At 53.1% G+C, this 23266-nt stretch overlaps 1 protein-coding gene across 5 annotated transcripts in view; it reads right to left on the reverse strand.

Moving 5' to 3' along the window:
- The window catches only part of AACS (acetoacetyl-CoA synthetase), a 47535-nt gene that overhangs the window by 18089 nt on the left and 6180 nt on the right, over positions 1 to 23266 (reverse strand). For all 5 annotated transcript variants that reach the window (XM_069497513.1, XM_069497510.1, XM_069497509.1 and 2 more), the window contains exons 4-9: positions 20332 to 20445; positions 17015 to 17112; positions 11025 to 11139; positions 10730 to 10811; positions 7598 to 7745; positions 1889 to 1969 (exon numbers count right to left, since the gene is read on the reverse strand). In XM_069497513.1, coding sequence (XP_069353614.1) covers positions 1889 to 1969; positions 7598 to 7745; positions 10730 to 10811; positions 11025 to 11139; positions 17015 to 17112; positions 20332 to 20445 — 638 coding nt within the window. The remainder of the gene's footprint in view (positions 1 to 1888; positions 1970 to 7597; positions 7746 to 10729; positions 10812 to 11024; positions 11140 to 17014; positions 17113 to 20331; positions 20446 to 23266) is intronic.

Genomic DNA, 23266 nt, shown 5'->3' on the forward strand with positions numbered 1-23266 from the left:
AAGACAAGGACGGCAGAGCGTGTGCAGTGTGGCCCCATTAGTGTAAAGGAAAGGACACAGATGCACACACACACTAAGACCTAGAAAGGCACTGGTGTGTGCCACAGGCAGACGTATACGACGATGACTCGTGTGGCTGCCTCTGGGCCCTGGAAGACACCGACCGGTCACCACGTGTCCTGTGGCTGTTGCTGGCAATTTTTACCATATGCAAGTAGATTTAAATTTTTTTTAATGTGACTTGAAAATGTTGGTTTGATATGAATGTTTTTAAAAGCAAAGAAGGTGCAGACATGTTCCAGCAAGATTCTTGACCCTGGAGGACAAAAAGAGCACCCAACCCCACCACGCAAGCAAGCAGGACCCGGGGTGCACCCCCACCTGAGAAGACTGGAGCAGATGTCACTGGGGCATCCTGGACCCCCCACACCCCTGAGGTCAGAATCTCAGGAGGTGGGACGGGGTGGCCGTGTGAGGAAGCACTCCAAGTGGTCCCCATACGGCCCTGGGTAGGAGCCCCCAGACTAGAGCTCACAGGACAGACAGTAAAATCTAACGGGCAGGCAGAACACAGTGCCAAGTGAGCAGGTCACCTGTGGCATGAGTGCCAGAGTTTGGCCTGCGGAGGGAACCCACGCCTCCCCCTTGCCAAGCTCAGCCGAGGGCTGTCCCCGACCTGAATGGGCTCCAGGGATCCAAACCCGATACCCCTCGGAGACCCACCCGCACCTCCCTCCCCATGAGCACCACGCACAAAGGCAGGGGGCACAGGGAGTGCAGGAAAAGGTCACAGTTTAGTTGAGCTGCTTTCTGAACGGGCGGTGATGTCCCTGCTGAATTTCTTTTATTAAGGAATTATTCCTCAGAGAAGAAGCCCCAAGCAGCACAGCATTCCTGGCCGCCTCACTGTCCACCGAAGCTGTCAGGTCAGTAAAGGACACAGCACAGGCCTGGCCCAGGCTGGGGGACACTTGAGACAACTGCCACCACTTGCTCCGTGGACAGATCTACCCACCCAGTCCTTTGTGGGCAGGATGCTTCCGTAAAAGTGAAATAAATGCCTTTGAGAAAATTGCTCCAAATTTTTGAGTTCTTCCCATTGTGTATTTCTTCTCACTACAAAACCCTGTCACTTTAAACTGCCGCGTCGCAGGGAGGATGCTGAGTCCTGCACCACTGGAGCTGCGGGGGCTTGCTGCAGTTCAGTCAGGACACTGCACTCCTGGGCTCCGTGCCCCGAGGTGTCTGGGAAAGGACACAGCCTGCAGGGACCCCCGGGTGGTGGACCGGCAGGCGTTGTTGGTGGGGGGTGGGGGTGGGGGACAGCAGTGAGAGCAAATCCCTCTAGCCGAAAGAAACTCAAATCATTTGGCTCAAGCCCCTTAATCCACAGCTGGGCACAGAGTGTGGAGTTGCCTGCCCACAGTCACACACCAAGAGCCACCCAGGGTCCCCCTCCTGTGTCTGTGTGCAGTAACGGGGGGCCTGTCGCACGGGGCACTGCCGGGGCCCCAGCCATCAACCTCACAGGTCGGAAACATGCCCCCAGCACTCTGCTTCCTTTAAAACTTGGCACGAAAGCGTCATCTAGGAAGTGTAGTTAGATTGTTCCAGAACCTCTTGATATTTGCAGTCTGAGAAAAAGCCAATTTTGAGTTCTCCTTTGGGGTAAAACACACTTCCTTTAACTTGTCGTAAACGTTCATCTCTCAGCGTTCAACAAGGATGGGAGTCCCCCCAGCCCTTGAACTCAAGTTCTGGTTTAACAACGCGTGACAGGGAGGTGCGGTGGGGCAGGGAGCACGTCCTGTCCTGCCCCATGGTCCCGGCAATGCCTGACAGTGGGAGGGACCCGTCCCGACACCTGCACCTGCAGGACACCCCTTACCGTGGTGTAGTACAGGAGCACGTCGCTGCTGGACATGTCGCCGTGAAGCAGGTGCTCCTTCAGGTGCTGGATGAGGGTGCCCTGGGGGAGGAGAGACACGGGTGAAGCGGCGACTCTCGTGAGACGCGCTCGTACGAAGGCACAGACGCCCCTCAGACTCTCTGCCGGGAGGAAGCCTGAGCACACCTCCTTTTTCTTTCCCAGAGGCAGCGGAATGTGGAGCCCCCGCCTTGGTGAGTGACCCTCCCGAGCCGCTCTGCCGCCTGACGCCTGAGTACGGCTCACGGCGTGGAGAGAGAGACCCTGGAGTGCTCCCACGGGCCTCGAGCTCTCGATGCCCAAGCCAGTGAGGGCACCACAGAGACCCACCAACTTCACGCAGAAGAGGGGGAACCTTTGCTGACAGGAGAGTCAAAATTAAAGAGCAAAGGAAGGGGACTCAGCACAAACAGCAGAGTGAGACTGTCGCCGGGCCTCACGCCCACCTGCAAGGCTCGATCGGAGCTCAGCGACGCCTCCACTCGGGGGTAGCACGAGTGTCCCTGCCAGCTAAGACGCCTAATCAGACCCCTCCCTCCATCCCACCCCTACACTGTTACTTTCCAATTTTAGTGTTTACTGGGCGATACATTTGCACGGTCCAAATCTCCAAAGCTGCAGAACCCAACCCTGGGCCGTGGCCCGGTACCCGTCCCAAGCCTGTTAGGAACCGGGCCAAGCATCGCTGCCTGAGCTCTGCCCCCCAACAGCCCCCGAGTCCATGGAAAAATTGTCTTCCATGAAGCTTAGGAACCAGCCACACAGTGTTTATAACGCTCCCCATCGCTCGCATCACCGCCTGAGCTCCACTCCCTGGGTCCGTGGAAAAATCAGCTTCCATGAAACTGGTCCCTGGTGCCAAAGCAGTTGGGGACACTGCTCTGAGCATACACTGTGAAAGCCTTCCTCTCTTCCCACCCTGCAGCCAGCTCTCCCCAGAGGCAGCCAAGTGTCAGAAGTGTCCTGTGTGTATTTCCAGGTATAACCCTTGTCTATACCAGCATAAATGTATTTACGTCTTTTTTTTTTTTTGACACACGGTCCTGCACTTTGCCTTTTCCACCTAATACACCTTAGAGCCTTTATCGGTGCACAGAGAACTCCCTTGTGGGGTTTTGTTTTGTTTTGTTTACAGCACTATAGTCTTCCACTGCCCTGAACCCACTGGTTCCAAGCAACTCTGTGTTTGCCCAGCGGCTGGAGGACAGACATTGCTCATCGCTGAGCACAGTCCAGAGAGCAGAGCCAGTGGCCCCCGCACCGGCCACTTCACACTCTCAGCCTCAGTGTTCTCATCTTTAGAATGGATCTCACACAAGACCCTTAGGACAGGCAGGGACACTGCCCCTCCAGTGCATGGAAGGGGAAAGCTAGCCTGTGGCCCCATCACTGCCCTCAGCCTGGGCCACAGGTGTGAACCCCTGGCTGTTGAGAACCCCCGGGGCTGGAGCAAGGACCATGTATTAAAAATGAGGCTTGGCTGGATGCGGTGGCTCAGGGCTGTGACCCCAGCACCTTGGGAGGCCCAGGTGGGAGCTCGGGAGTTCCAGGCTGCAGCGAGCTACGATCGGGCCCCTGCACTCCAGCCTGGGTGACAGAGTGACACTCTGTCTCTAAAAACAAAAGCTACCAGCCTTTACAACCCTCCACGCACCCAAAGGAAAAGCCTGGGAGGGACAGGACATTCCTGTGGGTCCCCATTGTGAGGGTGACAGCCTCGTCCAGCCCGGGCACTCACAGGCTTCCACGGAAAGTTCCGTAACACACTGTTCTCACGCAGAGCAGGTGGGCAATAGCTTGGGGATGACCAACTTTTCAGGAACTCTTTCTACGAACAAAATCTATACACAACGAATCCGTTTAAAGGACAAGGAACTCTTGATGTGAACCTGTGGCAAACCCCTCTCCCTTTTTTATTTTCCCACTTAAAATCAGTATTTAATCTAAATCTGCACCTTCGCCCATATGGTCCGCCGTACGCACGGCAGATCTGTGAGCCCACGTCGTGCATTTGTTCCTTATCCTCATTTTCTCAGATGGCACCGAACAAGCCAGGCTTTGCTTCTCTCTCAAGAATTTCTCCGCAGGAATCTGAACAATGCAGGAATCTGAACAATTCGCATGGACAGTTTTCCCCTTATTTCTTACATATTCATGGCCAAGTCTGAACGCCTCCCCTGAGGGTTAGGAAGCTTAAACAGCATGGTTTCCTGGGTCTCAAGCAAGAGAGTAATTTAATTGAAAAGAAGGGACAGGGAAGCTGTTTCCTGAGACCCTTCATAGACTTAAAAAACACAAACCAACAAACCAGTGACACAACCACCCCCTCCCCCACCGCCCTAGTAAACCTAAGTAGCCCGACCGCTGTGGCCTGACTCACCTTGCTGTTTTTAAGTTTTATTGTCAAGATAACTCTTGAGAACAAGCAAGATGCTTAGTCACTTCTCTGGAGATGCAAGAGCCCAGTTGAGATAGAATAAATATAATTTTTCCTGATTTTTCCACACTCTAAATATACCAGGCACGATCATTTTATGAGCAAACTATATTATATCTAATACATTTTTATGTTCCTCTCCTTAAAAAATGACATTCGCTATGCAGAAAGCACTAAAAATAAAAGTACAGTTATACATTTCAATTTCTCCTAAAATGTCTTGTTTGGCCACATACACCCCCCTCCCTGTCTGCAAGGCTCCTAAAAACGCTCAGCTCTGTGGCCCGTTAACAGACCTGCAGCCAGGTGACCAGGGCCATCGCTCCACAGGGAAAACCGGATCCCAATACCACCTTGGACGTTGAACACACCCCAGGCTTGATTTAATAAAATGGGATGACATCTGAACAGCGAGGACAAAACACTGCCTACTAAAAGACACCTTAGAAAGAAAGCCTTTGGCCCCCACCCCCACCCCGTTCTCCCTCCCTCCCTCCCTGTGGATTCTGGAGAACCACCCAGGGTGCCCCAGCAGGCGCCTGGGCCCACAGCTCTATCTCACGCCTGACCTTCAGTGACTCCAAACCCCGGTAATAACGGAGCCGCGCTAACGCCTTCCCATGTTCTGATGGAAGTCCTCTGTGAAAAGCAGTCTAAAGCTTTAAAATGATTCCAATGTAAATGTTTCCTTTTTTGTAGAAGGGATTCAAACGGCTTCTAGGTACAGAGAACATCTGTAAAAGCTAAATGAGCTAGAATAAGAGAAATTGTATATTTCCTCTCCAAATACCACCACCTTATCGGGCAAAAGCTAGCAAGCTGTTTGAGAACACGAGGTTCCTCCCCTGGGATAATTCTCTTCTCCCCAGCTGGGGGAGAAAAGGCAGCAATTACAAGGTTGGACGAAGATACTGCAGATTTTTCTCCTCCTTCTAGGCCAAGCCAACTGAGGGAAAAACTGGACAATTAGGTACGGAGAGGGCTGGAGAGCTGGCCGGGCAGGAAGCCCAGAGGCATGTGAGGAGAGCCACAGCCAGGAGGAAGGATTCTCTCCCACCCTGAAGGGGTCTGACTCCAAGGTAAGGATTTAACCTGAGTCAGAAAGATGCCCTCTCATCAAGTTCAGGAGCAGAGGAGGATTAGAAGAAATAAGATGTGACCTAGTGGAACCACAAAAATGAAATCGACTGACACGGGGCACCCTCCGATACGATGTGCTGAGAAGGACACAGTATCACTTCTGTGGGGTTCCCACCTACACTGCATAATCTGGATCTAATTAGGAGGAAACACCGGACAAACCCAACAAAAGCCATTCTGCAAAACCAGGAACCTGGACGCTTCAAAAACATCAGTATCTTGAAAGACAAAGAAAGGCCGAACTGCTCTGGATGGAAAGAGGTTAAAGAAGCCGGGTGCGGGGGCTCATGCCTGTAATCCTAACACTTCAGGAGGCCAAGGCGGAAGGATTGCCTGAGGCTGGGAGTTCCAGACCAGCCTGAGCAAGAGCAAGACCTCATCTCCACAAAAAATAGAAAAATTAGCTGGGCGTGTGGCGCATGCCTGTAGTCCCAGCTACTCGGGAGGCTGAGGCAGGAGGATGGCTTGAGCCCAGGAGTTGGAGGTTGCAGTGAGCTGTGATAGCCCAGGTGACAGATTGAGACCTTGTCTCAAAAAAAAAGAGAGGGAGAAATTAAAGAGACGTAACAACTGATGCGATACAGCGTGAACTGCTAGGACGTTGTTGGAAAACTGGAAACGTTTGCATATTAGATGACAGTATTGCAACAACATCCACTTCCCTGAATTTGATGAGTGTGCTACACTTCTGTAAGAGAATGTTCTTCTTCCTGGGAGATACATCGTGAAATATTAAGGGGTAGAAGATCATTATGGCTGCAATTTACTCTCAACTGGTTTAGCAAAAAGCAAAACAATAATGTGTCTGTATACACAGAGAGAAATAAAGCAAAAGAGGCCTTTAGGAAATGTTAAAAATGGACGTTGAAGATGTTAAAAACAGAATGTTGACAACAGATGAATATAGCTGAAAGATACAATGGAGTTTATCGTACTATTCTTGCAACTTTTCTATAGGTTCTGTAGGTAGTTTATTCTTTCAAAAATAAAAGGTTAAAAGTCACTGCTCTATATTATAAAATCTGCTTAGTAGTAATATATTATTTCAGGTGCTTTAACAAAGTCAGACCTTGGATGAAATAAGAAAAATAAAAAGCAAGTGTTATGGGCTCAATTGTGTCCCCCCAAAATTCATGTGTTGAAACCCTAATCCCCATTATCTCGGAATGTGACTATATTTGAATGCAGGACCTGTAAAAGGGTGAATAAGCCAAAATGAGGCCATGAGGAAGGGCCCCATCCGGTCAGACTGGCGTCCTTCTAAGAGAAGGAAGCTCGGACATATACAGACACCAGCGCTGTCCCAGGAAAGACCGTGGGAGGACACAGCAAGCAGGCGGCTGTCCACAAGCCTAGGAGAGAGGCCTCAGGATAAACCAACTCTGCCAATATCTTGACCTTGACCTTCAGCCTGCAGAACTGAAAAAATAAACGACTGCTGTTTAAGCCATGCAGTCTGTGGTATTGCTATGGCCGCAGCCCTGACAGACTAACAGCGCAGGGAGCTCTTCCTCATGCGGTCGGACGTAAGTTTTGCGACGCCCCCAGCACGTGCGCACGTCTGCACTCACCATGTAACGACAGGTCCGGGAAACAACACTCACACCTCTTACGACTGACGCACTGATACCTCTATTCGCAGCTATTCTCACTCATCCTTTTTATTTTTCTTCCTTTACTTTGTTTTCGGTTTCATTTTGTTGTCATTTCTATGATTCATTCTTTTTAAAACGCAGGCAGGCCATCCACTGAGTTCAGAATCCCCTAAGGGTAATGACCTGCAGGGTGGAAGCTGCTGGCTCAGCCGGTGCGTCCCTGCCCTGGTGACACGGTGTGCTACGCAGGTGGCCTCCACACCTGTCATGGGGGTGGCAGGTACCACCACAGTCCCCACAACAGCAGCTCTCCACCAACCCGGACCCAGTTCTAGATGTCCACACGGCACCCCATTTGGGGAGAGAGGCTGCATGCTGGCATCTCCAGGCACGGAGTGTCGCTGGACGACTCGGACGCCCCATCACCAGCCGCAAGCCCCCTCAGAGCAAACAGACGACAGCGACGCGAGGCCCGGCGGAGCCTCCAGGGAGACCTACCCCAGCAGAATGCACCATGCACTTGGGCGCACCCGTGGTGCCCGACGAGAACATGATGAACAGGGGGTGGCTGAAGGGCAGCTGCTCGAACTCCAGCTGTGGGGTGTGGTCGCCAGAGCCGCCGGCAAGGAAGTCATCCAGGAACACGCTGCGGGCAGGAACACAAGGGGAACCAGCAGTGAACCTTCCAGAATGCTGGACTAGAGGTGGCCCGCACACTCCCCCCAAGTCCTACCAACAATGAAAGCCTGGATGTCCAGGGAACCCTGGCACGATCTGGAAGCTTTCTGGGAGGGAGGTAGGAAGTCAAATCTCAGGGATTCAAGCTAACTGATGGAAAACACATTGCATGAGTGAAGATTTCAAATTGCTTTATTTGGGCAAACGCTGGAAGAAGGCTTTGGAAATGGCGTTGGGTCTTCTGAGCCCACTCCCTTCATTCGCTGTTCATCACCTGATCAGCAAAGCCTTGTTTCCAACCATGGCCCAAAGGGGAGCGCTGGGCGAGGGGGTCTGAATTAGGATGCTCCCCTCCTGGATCAAGGAGCCCTTCCTACACATATGGGGCCACTGTCCCAAAGCCACGGCTCAATCACAGAGAACTGCTAGGCAAATATCTGTGTTACCACTAATTCACTATATCCTGAGGTTTACAATAGCAAGACACAAATATTTGCCCAAGAACAAATAAAATCAATCCCAGTTATTGGCTGTCACCTAAGAAATCTGCCCCGCCTCGCCCCAAAGCTGACATAAAGCACCAACAACCTGCCCCGGGGCAACGCAAACAGGAGGTTTGTTCTGAGCTAGAAACAGCAGCAGAAGCTGCAAAGCCGTCTTGCTGTTTTGAGATCAGCAGAAACACCAATCCTCAAACACTGGCCCCACACCGTTTTCTGACAAATGCAACTTTCTCTTTTTCAAGGAAGGAGGTGGGATCAGTTAAACTGAGCCTGCAGCGATCTGCTGAGAGTAATTACCCTGAAACAGACATGCACACACTGAAAGGAAGAATTTTGAAGGCCTCCTGAAAAGTGAGGAACTCTCCTGGGGGAGAGACAGGGGTTTAAAAACACATCCAGAAGAATCCAACCCTGGGCGGTAAACAAAGAGCGTCATATTCACCGTGGGTTCCACGGCCACCGAAAGCCCCGCCCCCACCGCCACTGCGCATCCCGCTTGCATAAAGTGCCAGAGAAAAATCTTTCCTTTCAAATGATCTGTCAGTCACAGTAAATCACGATTACTTTTGTTGCTCTTTGAAAAACGAAAAGCCCAAAGGGTGGCTCCCGCCCCACCCCCCCAGGTCCTCTGCGACGCCACATCTGCATTTTCGGTTTATCTGTGGCCTCCAGCAATGGAAAGATGAACTGTGGCGGGATCTGGTTGCAGTGGCTTAACGAGGGGCACTTCTGCATGGCACGAAGCTAAATGAAGTGGCTGATGCTATTCCACGGGATGCCCCCGTTTCGTGTCACTTACTGATGAACACAGAGAAGCAAAAGCCGGCCACCACGGGGGTGGCAGAACCCAACTGGTTTCCCTCCTGGCCTCTGTCAATAAAAGCCGGGCCGCTAAATCCAAGGTTGCACGACACAGACCAGCGCTCTGTCACCTGGTGGCAGCAGGATTCCCACAGATCACAGGGACGAGCACCTGGGCCTGCCCGCGAAGGCTCCGCACGTCCCGCCTCGGACACTCCAGGGGACAGAGCCCACCGCAGCCTCACCAGCACAGACACTACTGCTGGGAGCTGCCTGCGTGCCCTCTGCTCAACACCAGCTCCTGTAACCCTCACAGCCAGCTGTGCGGAAGGTACCATGCCCCCCTTGATAGGTGGAGAAGCCACGGCACAGAGAGGCTAACCACTTGCACAGGGTCACACAGCTGAGATCTGAGCCCAAGAAGTCTGGCTTCCGAGACTGAGGCCCTGGCCAAACCAACACTTTGCTTGCGGTACCCTTTGTCCCCTGGAATCCTAGCACACGCAGCTGTCCCCAGACCCTGATCATTCCTCAAGGCCACCTTAGAGGCCACCTCCTCAGGCCCAACAGAGAGGCCACCAGGTCCTGTCCTCAACTGCTGGGCACTTCCCTTCCCTCCCACTCAGTGGTAACGGCTCACCCTCCCTGCAGGCGGGTCTCACCTCTCCAACCACCCTGCATGCCCTGGAGGCCAGGACCTATGCCTGGTGCCTCTCGGTGCCCCCAGAGAGCACCCTGATGCGTGGTGGTTAGAATAAGCCACACGTCAGCTACCGTGGGCCTGAATAAAAAGGCCTCTCCAATCTCCTCCCGTCCTCTGCCTCTGCTGTCCACGTGGGCCCGAGGATGCCCTCCGTGTCCCTACAGCCCCTTCTCACCAGCCTCCATGGGCCACTCATGAGGCTCTTCTCAGCGGCCCAGACCCGACACTCAAGGGAAAGCGTTCCTGCCAGGGTAAACACCCGATCCCGAATCCTCTCCCCACAACTGTTTCAGGAAAGATTAACGGAGAATAACGCCAAGAACTTTGGGGACAGATTCAACTTTGACCAAACCATAAGCCATTTCCTTAATTTCTATTCAAAATTGAGATGTTCACAATTCTATTTGGTACTCAAGCCATGTGCCTTATCAGTTTACAGATGTCGGAAAAGCAAAGGAAGGTGTCTTTCGCAAGGGGGAACACACACAGGTTCTAAAAGGGGAAAATACATATGTGTGTACCTGCATGCACATATAAATATATACACATGCACATACATGTGTATTGTGTGTGCACATGTGTATGCACTTGCACCCATGTATGCGCATGCACATACACACGAGTGTCAATGCTGAACTGTGTGGCCAGTGCAGAGAGGACTGGCCCCATCCAAGCTCTCCATGTCAAAGGGACACGAGACAAAAGGAGTGAGGACTCCTGGGACCCCTTCTGTTCCCCCTCCTTGTTCCCTGTGTGGCCTTGGGACATTCTCTCTGGGGCCTCAGGTGCTCCACCTGCAAAACGATCATTGTAACTAAAACCAACTCCACTCCTAAAATGCTACGACCGACTCCAAGTGGAAAGACCCACAGAGGCCCACTTCCCGGCGGGATTTCGGGTGGCTTCCCCACAGACCTGCGCATTCGAGTGTGGCTGGCTCCTTACCTGTTTGGAATCTTGGAAATGTCAATCTTCTCTCTGCAGGTGACATAAGGAATCACCACCACCTTTCTCAAGTCTGGCAATCCTGGAAGGGAGGTAGGGCAGGAGAAAGCCCAAGGTCGCAGGGCAAAGATACTTACTGGCTGATTTTTTTTTTTTTTTTTTTTTTTTACCAAAACATAACAGGATCTAGGATGGGGACTGCACTGGGTTTTTGTAGCTTGCAGCAGCCAAGGGCACAAGCACACAGACACACACACACACACACACACAGCCCAAAGCTGTAAGGGCCACACACCTTTAACCACCTGCTGCAGCTTCTCCATGTGGCTGTGCTCTTTGCCATTATAGATGACGGCCTCCACCGAGAAGATAAGCTTTGGCTGAATTTGAGAAAACCGGTCCAGGACACCCTGAAAGTGGAAGGAAAATGTCATCATTGATCATCCAAAAAGCAAAAGCCTTCAGCAGCCAATGGGACCACCACGTACGAGCCACAGTCCTGTGTCCCCAGCACCTGTGGCCAATAAAGAAAGTCAATCAAAGCATGACCTGCATCTGATAAATCACCACCACGCCAAGGAGGGTGTCACTACTGAGAAACACCAAAAGGATTTACAGACATACAGTGAAATGGGAAGATGACAGGGTGCGTACTTGCAATACCAAAACGATTCCCCACTTTAGAGAAAGAGCGTTTTAACATGGCTGCTCTAACATGTACAACACAAGATTCACATTTCAAAAATGCAACTAGAGCACTACAAAGTGGTCCCATTATTTTGTTGTTTTTTGGTTTTTTGGTTGTTGTTTGTTTGTTTGTTTGTTTGAGATAGTCTCAGAATGCTGTGGCGTCAGCCTAGCTCACAGCAACCTCAAACTCCCAGGCTCAAGCGATCCTCCTGCCTCAGCCTCCCGAGTAGCTGGGACTATGGGTACTCACCACCATGCCCAGCTAATTTTTCTATTTTTAGTAGAGATGGGGTCTCAATCTTGCTCAGGCAGGTCTTGAACTCCTGACCTCAAGTGATCCGCCTCAGCCTCCCAGAGTGCCGGGATTACAGGCGTGAGCCACCTCACCCAACCCCATTATTTTGGTTCTTTGAATCATCAATTAAAGTGGAACCTGAATCCTCCAACTGGTACATCTTTGCCAGCCAAAGGCATAGCCCTACACACGTGTACACTAGGTAACAAGCCCATTTTCAATGCCAGGCTCACCACACTCACGTACCTGCCTATAACGCACACGGCATCTGCCGTCCCACCAAGGGCACCTCTTTGCTAAAAGAAGAGATTCCTCCCATGTAGGTCACGCGGCTCATCTCTAGAACCGATGTGAGCCACAAGTGTGGCCTCGTGACACACTTTGAAGCCCCGAGTGCTAGTCCCAGCAGTAACAGACTGAAGCCCTCTGAGACAGGGTCTCTGTTCAGTTCCCCTCCCAGCCATCCTCAAGCTCAGACCACATGAAGGGACTTTTATCTGCAAACGCGCTGTTCCCTTGTACGCCAGCTGGATGGGAGAGGCTCAGGATGAACCCCGGGGCTGCTCCGAGGGCGCACACGGTGATCCCGGAACCTCCATGTAAGGACCTGACAGAGCAGGGGTTCTCCACCCTGGCTGGTATTACAGCCACCCGAGGTGGGACTATTAAGTTAATTAAGCTCATTAGAGTAACTAATTAGCTGGTCTAGAGTGGGCCAGGTGGTTGTTTTAAGCGCTCCCGGGTGACTCCTGGCTGGGGAGGAGGAGCCCCCCCCAACCTCTGCTCAGCAGGAGTCTAAGCAGCACCTCCGAGTGCACCAGGCCGCAGCGTCAGCATCACCTGGGCCCCGCCAGGCCTAATGAACCGGAAACTCTGCAGGGGGCACAGGGGCAGCAATCTGTTTGCAACAGCCCTCCAGATGATCCTGACGTATGATAAAACTGCAGCATCTCTGGGCTAAAAAGCTCGAGGATTGAGCGTTTACTTTCAACGCTGCCCAATTTTCCAATCGAGAAGCTGCATTAGCAGAAGCACAGGGGGTACAGAACATTTTTTATCCCACCTACTAGGTGCCAGGCACTGCGCCAGAGAAGCACACAGACAGGGCTCCTGCTCCCCGAAACACGCCATCTACCAGAAACATGGCAGGAAAGCAATTAAAGCGTTACTGTTTTCCACTCCCAATTGTTTTCAGTGAACTACACTCACAACTTAGGGAAAAGAAAAGGAAGGAAGGAAAGAAGGAAGGCCATAAGGAAAAACTAATGATGGATTTGATCGGCAAAACCAAAATCTTTTTACCCAATAAAATGAGCTTCTTGACAAATATGATCAAGAAAAAAGATAACACTGGCCAGGCGCGGTGGCTACACCTGTATCCCAGCACACTGGGAGGCCGAGGCAGGGAGTTCCAGTCAAGCCCGGGCAACACAGCAAGACCTCGTCTTTACGAAAAAGCCAAAAATTAAAAAAAATTAAAAAAAAAAAAAAAGCCGAGCATAGTGACATGTGCCTGTAGTTCCAGCTACTGGGGAGGCTGAGGCAGGAGGATCACTTAAACCCAGGAGTTTGACACTGCTGTGAGCTATAATGATGCCACTGCACTCCAGCCTGGGCAACAGAGCAAGACTCTGTCTTAAAAAAAAAAAAAAAGAAGATTCAAGAAGTTGGGAAGTGGTAGACCATCGGCCCACCTCCTAACTCAGGCACCACGGTGAGCAGCACTGCAGGGCAGGCCACCAACTCTCCTGAACTAGAACATCCCTTCTACATAAACCACTACAGAAGGCAGAAAAGGACAGAAAATCCACAGACTAAAAAGATTACAGAGCGATGTTTCTACACTAACACACTAAAGGGAGGGGGAAAAAATCACATGATCATCTCGAGGCTTTAAACAAAACGCAACACCCTTTCTGCCCAAAACGCACAGGCTGTTTTCTGCTGCCCCTTCCAGCCCACATTGCTGCAGAGGTGGCTGCAGAAAGCCACGAGGGGGACCCTCCAGGAGCCGGCAACACCTGGGCAAGCCTGCAGCAGTGGCACCCCCGCCCTGCCAGCACTGACACCGCAGCCCGGGGTGGCCCTCCAGCCCAAAACCGACAGAAGGCAAGTGAGGACACCAGAGATGGACTTTCCTGGCACCAAACCCTTCTGAGCTTCTGCGAGTCCCACCTCCCCCTCCTTTCCAGACTTCTAGGAGCAGGAGAGACCAGGACGGACGCACCCAGGAGAGGGGCTTCCGCCTTCCAGACCAGCACCCCGACAGCTCACGCCAGCCTGGGAAACCTCCTCGCCCCGTTCTCAGCACCCAGATGTGCCCTCAGGAAGCCAGAGCAGCTCTTCCCTGAAGGACGCCCATCCCACTTCCCTAAGCACATGCACAACGGCTGCCCGGAATTACTTATGTCCCAGGAGAGCCAGTCCTACTTGGGACAGGTAAACTTGTCAGTCCATTTATTTCTGAGACTGTCTCTATGCAAATATCAAGGTAACATTCAATCTTACCCCTTCCGGCACCTGGCTCCTTCCAGCCCGTCACCCTTTGCAAAGCGGGTCCCAACACTCCAGGACGCCTAAGCTGCCTCACCCACCCGTAAAGGGGCCTTTCCAGACCTTTGCTGTAGTGAACACACAAACCACAAATGGCATGTCTATACGGGTGCCCTCTCTGTGCCCAGGGTCCTAAGATGGACTGAGAGTCCTTGGTGTCGCTGGGAAAAAAATCATTGCCAGTAAAAATACCCACCATTCACCGAGTGCTTACTATGTGCCAGGCGCCACTGTAAGCTCATTAGAGGCACTCACTCGTCTGACCTTCGCGGGCCTAAGAGAGGCAAATATTATTAACTCCATATCCCTGATGAGACAGGAACCAGGTAGATAATTTGCCCAAAGCCTGGAAACCAGCCAGTGGCACAACTGGGACGGCAGCCCGGCCAGCCTGGCTTGGGCGCTGGCTCCACCGAGACCAGCGCTGTGCGTGGGAGAGGACACCAGGACGACGGCAGAGTAGAATCAGGCGCTGAGACACCCGGACAGACCGAATAAAGCATCTCGGAGCACAAGCCCAGCACAAGAGGTGGCAGCAAACTCAGGGTGAAAGGACCCAGCCTGCCAGCGATCTGGGGCTCCAGTGGCACAGAGGTGACCCCAGTCACACTGACAGTGACCAGACTGCAGAGACAAGTGTTTCAGAATCAGAGGTCTGGGCCCTGATACCGTGAAAAGGCTCAGAGGTCCCAGGACAAGGCTGAAGTCTTCCTGGTGCAGAAGCCACGGGGTAAGACCTCTGAGCATCCGAAACTGGCCGTCAGCCCGGCCCTGCCCCAGAGCTGCTCGAGAACTGCTTTCATGTCGCAGTGAAACAAACACACCTATGATCGTGCCCCTGACCTGAATACGGTGCTTAGCAACCAATCAAGCGTTGAAACCCACAGCCAGTGTTGAATCATGCAGACAGCCGCCCACTGCGAGAAGAGCTGCTGTCCTATTTACAAACACACACACACACACACACACACACACACGCACACACACACAGCCACCTGAAAATGCTTTAGGAGGACAGGGGCTGCGGGCTGGATGTCAGAGGGTGGCCTCCCCTAACATCTTTGAAAATGCCAAAGGCTCAAAGGTAAACAGTGAAACAAAGAAAAATCTAACAAGCTTGAAAAACCTGACCTGGAGACCCTCGATGAGGCTGGGAGGCTGGGAACCCCAAGGACAGAGCACTTCCCCTGCCTGGTGATGCCCTCGGAGCCCAGATGAGTCGATAAGACAAGCTGAGACTCCCGGGCAACCAACAGGGGTGGGGGGCAGGGACAGGGCAGGGGTAAAGCACAGGGTGGTGACGGAAGCCAGACACTCGTCCCCCAGCATCGCCAAGGAGACGGATGCCCCAGCCCTCCCTGCACAGCCCACCCGTGTGTGGCAGAACAACAGAGAGGGTCCCTTGGGCACCCAGCCTGGCCAGGCGAGGAGAGGTAGCTACGCTGTCTGTGGACAAGGGCACCCACCTGTCAGGAGGCCCCGCCCCCGTACCTGTAAAACACCTGCTTAGTAACCCTACGGGCAAGAGGCACGGGCTCCAGCACTAACTTCAGAGCCCACAGCAACTGGCCCCGTCGTAAAGAGATCTGTCCCATGTCCCTATTCAGCTCACAGGCACCAGGTGTCCACATGAGCGGGCGCTGTGCCACGTGTCAGCCACACGGCCTCCCACGCGGGGTGAGCAGCAGAACTGCGGGTGACGCCCGCCATGAAGCCACCAAGCGCTGATGCACTCCCTTCAAACGCGTAAAGCCGGATCACACGTACACGTCTCCGGCAGGACAGAGAGAGGACACCACACCTCGGTCACCAGCCTACTAGGACCGAATCATCTTAGCAGGAAGGCGTTTGGCCTTGTCGCTTTCTGACCCTGAGACACAGCCCACAGTGCCTGGGAAGATTCTCTTCCCGGAAGCAGCCGAAGCCGGCGGGTGACAGAGCCATGCTGCCATCTAGTGCACAAGTCAGTGGCTAGCACCTTGTGCTCCGGAGCAGCTCCCAAGACCCCTGGCCCCACCCCAAGCCAGAGCAGGAACGTCCTAAGGACAGTGCCTGTGCCTGCCGCAGAGCCACTGGGTCCTCCCAAGACGGGCAGAACCTGCTGGACTGCAGCCGGCCCAGAGTGGCATTTGCACAGGACGATGGCCCAGCCAGCCTGGGTGCAGCCGTGAGAACAGGCTACAGGCTGGCAGCTGCTGCCGATGGGAGGTGTCCCCTTCCCACTCCCCCGGCTTCAGCTGCCACCAAAGGCCAGTGCCAGGAGCCTGCTGTCCCCTAGGAGGCCGTGACCACCCTCCCAGAGCACACACCCACGGAGCACGGTCCGAAGGAGGGAAGGAAACAGCAAAAATCGGTGCGAGGAGGTCCCTGGGGAACTTCTGTGAGCAACAGTGTCAGCGCAAATCTGGAAAGCCGTCCTCAGAGGATGAACATTTAGGAAACCCCACGTGGTCACTAAGTCACAGGTGAGGAAGACAAGGCCTAACGACACTGACCCCTGCACACACCACCCACCAAGGTCACCCATAACCACAGCCGGGACGTTAGGACCACTTGAAAGGAAGGAAGAACCAGTTTGCCTTTAAATTTAAAATCAAGATGCAGCTCCTTCTGGTCTTTCTCTCCGTTACTCCCGTCCCCGGCCAGGGCGACGGGAGGTCGTTGTGACGCTGCCGCACAGCTCCCCAGGAACTCCACCCACGGCTGCCTGGGCACAGTCCTCCCCTCCGCTGGGGACCCACACTCACGTTCACACCGAAGTCGGGGGATGTGGAGCTCCAGATGGCGCCAATGCTCGCCGCGGCCAGCATGGCTTCCACCGCGTGCTCGCTGTTGGGCAGATAACCTGCAGGAAGGACACAGGGAGAAAGGCTCGGGCTGGGGGTGTGTGGGGGCAGCGACTTCCAGGGGTTCCTCTGAGAACCTGGGCCAGAGTCAGAGAGGGGTGGGGAGGCTGGCTTGACCTGCCCAAGGATCATGGCCACCCCACCCACTCACCCAAATCGCCTGCCACCAGCCTGTCCACTCGCCACTGCCCCCACCCTGGTCCATTCTCTATGTTTAATCCAGCCCCGTCCTCCCAGCCTTGCTCCCCTCCCTCTATAGGACCTGGTCACAACAGCCTCCTCTCAGTTCTGCAGTTGCTCCAGCTCCTCCTGCCGCAGGGCCTTTGCACATGCTGTCTGCCCCCCCCCCCACCCTCTTCCACACACACCAGCCTTCTCCACTCCACACACGCTCAGCTTCTAACTTGAACTGAACTTCCACAGGGAGGCCTTCTCCACAGCCATCTCGCTCCTCCCCCTGCCCTTTCTCCATGAGTTCATGTCCCCCACTAGTCACTTGCAAAACATACCGTATTTCTCCCTTGCCAAACTCACCATAACTGCAAATGAATAATCACCTGGGTAACTAGGGGTTTAATATCTGGTTCTCACATGGGGAGTTGAGATTTTGCCTGTCTTATTCTTTTACTTCGTTTGTGTCCCATCAGGGCCCTCAGATATTTGCTGGCTGGTGGACAGATGGACGGAGGATGGATGGAGGGATGGAAGGAAGGATGGCTGGGTGGATGGAGAGGAGGAAGAGGGAACGAAGAACACAGCAGTGCAGTTGAGAGCCACAGACCAGCTGGGAAGGGCAGAGGAGGGGCCCAGGCCCTCCGTCCACTGGCTTTCATGACAACAGAGGCAGAGAACACTTACGGCAGAGAGATGATGCTCAATTAAGCAGATCACTGTAAACGCCCCAAAGGAAAAGACCTGGGCACAAGGCATTAGAGAGCAGAAGGGCAGTGGCCAAAGCCTCACCTGAGCAAGGTGCAGCTCCCAGGTGATCGCCAGGGCTCCCTGGACAGCCCTCTCCCTCTCCCCCACTGCAGCTTGTACTTCCGTTTCTTTGGATTCAAACGCATTTCCCCTGCTAGGCCACAAGCACCCCGAGCACAGGGCTGGAGAATCCCACCGTCCACTCAGCCCCAGGGCTCTGCCTGCATCTGGCAAATGCTGGTCCGGAGGACGTGTGCTGAGTGTGCCGTGGAGACTAAACGTGGCTGCACGTGTCCACGTGTACACCAGAGCGTCTCAGCAGTGTCATCCCCAAGGGCAGGGCGGGACTCACTGCCCGGCAGGCTGCGAGATCCAGCTGACTCCGTGGTGACTGACGAGCAGTGAGGGCCAGCCCTTCGCCCCAGGCACATTCCCTAGTGTCCTCTCCTGGGAACCAGTCCCGGCCCTCGTGATGACGGTCAAGGCAGACTGCGACCCCAGCCGGGATCCTCGAAAAGCCCCTCAAAGCAAGGAGAGCCCAAAGCCACCTCCCCAGCATCCCCTGCTCTGTTTCTCCTTGTCTCAAAAACATTTGCTCCAAAAAGAGATTTTAAAAAATGAAAATTGGAGAGTAGAGCCTTTTGCATTTCTTTTCTGGCCCTTAAAAGAGAACAGATTAAATTGGACCAAGAAGGACCCAAGAAAAGTGAGGTTTCAACCTCAAAAATGCCTGTTCCAATCACCGGCCCAGTCTTCATACTCATTCATTTGATAAATATTTACTAGGTGCCAACCGCGTGCCAGGCACTCCTCACACACGCAGAAGCAGACGGCAGAAGACAGAGCCCCAGCCTTCAGCAGTAGAGGACATGCGCGACACGAACGCACACAGGGCCCCGTGGCGCTAGGTGGGCCGTGGGGACTGCAAGGAAAAGTAAAGCAGGTGCAGGGGGAGGTGACGGCTTTCCCGAAGCTAACCAGGGCTGGCCTGAGGCAGCAACGTTTGGGCAGAGACCTCGACAAAGCGGGGTGAATCCTCAGCCTTCCATCGAGGGCTGAGACAGGAGGTCACCTGGCATGTCCCTTTCTATGTGACCCCTTCCTAGCCAGCCAAAATGTGGATATGTTGAGCACTAACGCCGGGACAGTTCTGTTATCTGAGGAGATGCGGGCCTGCTGCCCACAGGATTCGAGGTGTAGCCATTCACTGCGTGTCACATGATAAGGCCACCCAGCTCCTCCTCCCTCTCTGCAAACGAGCTGCAATTTGCAGTAAGTTCCCTTGGGAGAGGCACACCCCTGCCAAACACCGAGGTTCCAACGCCCCAGCCCCTGGCCGGCAGCTTCTCCTGACACCCCGGCCTGTGGCCCTTGCCCCATTCTGGGGGCAGGGGGAGGGTGTCAAGCGCCCTGAGTACCCGGGCTGCTTGGGGAAGTCACCCGCCCTGTCTGCACCTTCCCCTCCCTGCGGTGCACCCACCCCCACTGGAATGAACTCGAGTTCCTTGGGGCAAAGAACAGGGGCATTTACAAGACTTCAGATTTTTACCAGAAGTCAACGGGAAAGGAAAACTATAAGGAAAACACCTAATGTGTTTTGGGGAGGAAATCCTTACTCGCTACCTGAGGGGGAAAAAAGGAGGCCAAGGGAAGGAGAGTGATCCGGACCTCAGGCCTCACAGTCACCGTCACCCGACTCCAGCCCTGGCTCCTTCTGAAACAACAGTCCCCAAACAGGGCCACAGCCCAAGTGTCTGGCGGGTCCTGCTCTCCACTTCCTACCTCCTTTGGGTCCTATACACCTTCCTTCCCTTGCTTTGGGGTTTGAGGGGGAAGGGTAGTCAGAACAGACAAAGCCTCGGGAAGCTCTGGGCAGAGCAGGTGACAGGGGACAAGGCCCTGGGACCAGTCTGGGGCGCCAGCCCCACCTCCAGCCCACAGAGCTCCTATCACCCCTGCAGACACCTCCCTCTCACTAGCCCCCGGGGCCTTTGCACAGCTGTCTCTGCTGCCTGGACTGCCCTTTCCTCTCCCAACTAGTCTTGACTGCACACCCTTGATGTTCTTGGAATTATTTTAGGCTCTAGGACAAAGCAGGGAACAAATCAAAGAAAATTCCTGCCTTTGCAGAATAGGGTACTCTTTCGACAGTTTTTCTTGGACCAGTCGAAGTCCTGCAAGGTTTTACATAATATAACACGGCTCCGCCTTATCCAAAAGTCATCTCCACCTTCGGAGCCATTCATTCTGCCTTGGTCTCCCTGCCCCAAACCATCGCAAGCACCAGAAACACTCACCGACGACCCGATCCCCTTTGTTCACACCCATCTTCCTCATTGCTGCAGCAAACAAGGCCACCTGCTGCCTCAACTCTTCAAAAGTCACCTTCACAATCTCCTCTTTGCCTTCCCCTGGGAAGAAAGAAAAATGACAAGTTGTACACGGACCATCCCAAGATGACAGGTTCCAAATCACAGACACCAAATGAAAAATCTCAGCGGTTTTCAGCGCAGGTTACTAACCTGTGCCTGGGGAAAACATCACACAGATGCAGGGACGCAAGACAAGATACAGGTCAACTCAACTTTATGGAAAAGAAAGGCTGCATGAAAATCAGCCTTTGAAAGGCACTAACAACATCTCCCATTTAAAAATTTCCTACTGGGGCTGGATGCAGTGGCTCGCGCCTGTAATCCCAGCACTCTGGGAGGCAGAGGCAGGAGGACCCTTTGCGCCCAGGAGTTCGAGGCTGCAGTGAGCTGTGATCACACCTCTGGGCAACAGTGGGAGACCCTATCTCTTAAAAAAAAAAAAAAAAAAAAAAAAAAAGATTTTCTTTTTTTTTTTTTTTTTTTTTTTTTTTTTTTTTGAGACAGAGTCTCACTCTGTTGCCCAGGCTAGAGTGAGTGCCGTGGCGTCAGCCTAGCTCACAGCAACCTCAAACTCCTGGGCTCAAGCGATCCTTCCTGTCTCAGCCTCCCGAGTAGCTGGGACTACAGGCATGCGCCACTATGCCCGGCTAATTTTTTTTTTTCTATATATATTTTTAGCTGTCCATATAATTTCTTTCTATTTTTTAGTAGAGGTGGGGTCTCGCTCTTGCTCAAGCTGGTCTCGAACTCCTGAGCTCAAACGATCCGCCCACCTCGGCCTCCCAGAGTGCTAGGATTACAGGCGTGAGCCACCGCGCCCGGCCAAAAAAGATTTTCTATTGGGAATGTTTTTATTAAGTGAAGAGACCTTTGAATTAGGTTGTATTTTTTTTTTATTTTGAAATAATTATAGATTCACAGGACATTGCAAAGACAGCACAGAAGTTCCAGGTTCCCTCCACCCGGCTTCCACAGCAGTTACAACAGCGAAGCCAGGAAACGCCAGGGAAACGGGTGTCTCCTACCCAGGTGTGCCCGAGGCCAGCGTCTGAAGGTTCACCTGGACGTGCTGAGGGCACACCTCATTTGACACAACTGGCACACTCCTGACTGTAAACCGAGTCCTGTTCTGAAACACAGGGAGGGAACTCCCTCTACTTGAAGAATTTGAAGAAGTCCTGGAGGGAATGTCCTCATTCATCCACTTTTATGAAGCTGGGACTTAACACCATGGTTTTGCTAAAGGCACGGCACCACTTGAGGACAGCTCCACGAGCCCCAAAATCTTACACACAAGCGTCCCTGCCACAGGTCAGAGGGGTGACCCTGAGGGATCCAGAGGCGGAGCCTGGGCAGCCTCCTGCGTCAGACTCTGCTTTCCCACCATGCTATCCCTGGGCTCCCCAGCCCTGCCGGCCTCCCCGACTGTCCTCACACCCCCGATTGCGCTCCCTCCCCGCACCTCTGCATGACTCACTTGCTCTTATTCAAGCTCCTGCTGGAATCTCACCTCCTCCAAACAGGCTTCCCCAGCGGCCCCACCTAAAACAGCCCCACGCCCCACCCCTCAGCTCTTTCCCATTACAGTGCTTTATCTGTTCTTCCGAGTGCTAAGAGCCATCTGGAGTATTATTGTGGATGTTTTCTTACTTACTGTTGCCCCCCACCCCCCGGAACGTCAGCCTCCCGAGAGCAGGGAGCTGTCTGTCCCATTCGACGCTGTGTCCCCAGCACCTTGCGTGGGGGAGGCAGCTAATGCAGATGGGAGGAACAAGTGAATGGACAGAAGGATGTGTGGCAATGCACATGTCCCCTCACCAAGAGACAGAGCACTAGCGTAACATCCAAGCCACTCGTCCACTCGGCCTTAACTATATCAAAGCTGAGAACCAGGGAAAAGAGTAAAATGATCCTAAACAGCCCAACTACTACATAAAGACGATGATCCATGGTTCTTAACCAGGGAGGAGCATCAGAAGCATCTGTGAGCTTTAAAAATTCATGCGAGCCTGGGTCCCATGCCTGGGGGACATGTTCCAGCAAATCGCAGTGGGAACTGGGCAGCCACGATTTTAAAAGCTGCACACGGGCTCTTGGTCCTTCCTGAGATAGCAGGGAAGCCCTTGGCTCTGGAGCTGGGTAGACCGGGCAGGGCCACTCGAGGCCTGCCTCGGTGGTTTGGCTCCTCGTGCTGATCTAGTGAGACAGTGAAGTGCCTTGGAAATCTACAAAAGTGGAAATTCATGTTTTGATGAGTATTTTGCACCACAGTGAATTAGACTTTCTCTAGGCTTCTAATCGACATTGCCAACTCTGAGACTCATGTGGGCACTTAATTACGTGACTACTTCAGGTTGTCACCTGTTTCAACGTATGTTGGCCTAATTTCCATGACTACATTTTAATATCCTGGAGGCAGAACATGACTTCAGCTTATTTTTCAGCCTTATCCTGCAAGATGTCCTACACAAAATAAGTGTTTGATTAACTCTTGCTTTTAGTACAATGAAACTTTTAATACGATTTTAAAAATATCAAAATAAAAACAAATAAAAGCTGCAGGGGATTTTAGATGTGTAACACAGAGGGAGAATTATGCAAATTTCCTCTGTGCCAAGGACTGTGCTGAGCTACCTGTTAATAGATGCAGACGCACTCCCTTAATCCCTGCAATAACCCTGAAGTAGGTATCATCATCCTTCCCATTTTACAGACGCAGAAACAGACCCAGAGAGGCTGAGTGACCTACCCAAGGTCACACAGCTACTGAGTGTGTGGAACTGGGACTTGAACCCTCGAATCCTCACGTAGGCCCATTTCCTCCTATCTGAGGCACCACTGTACTTGTATGAGCACAATG

The sequence above is a fragment of the Eulemur rufifrons genome, chromosome 21, assembly GCF_041146395.1.
Source record: "Eulemur rufifrons isolate Redbay chromosome 21, OSU_ERuf_1, whole genome shotgun sequence".
Classification (NCBI taxonomy): Eukaryota; Metazoa; Chordata; class Mammalia; order Primates; family Lemuridae; genus Eulemur; species Eulemur rufifrons.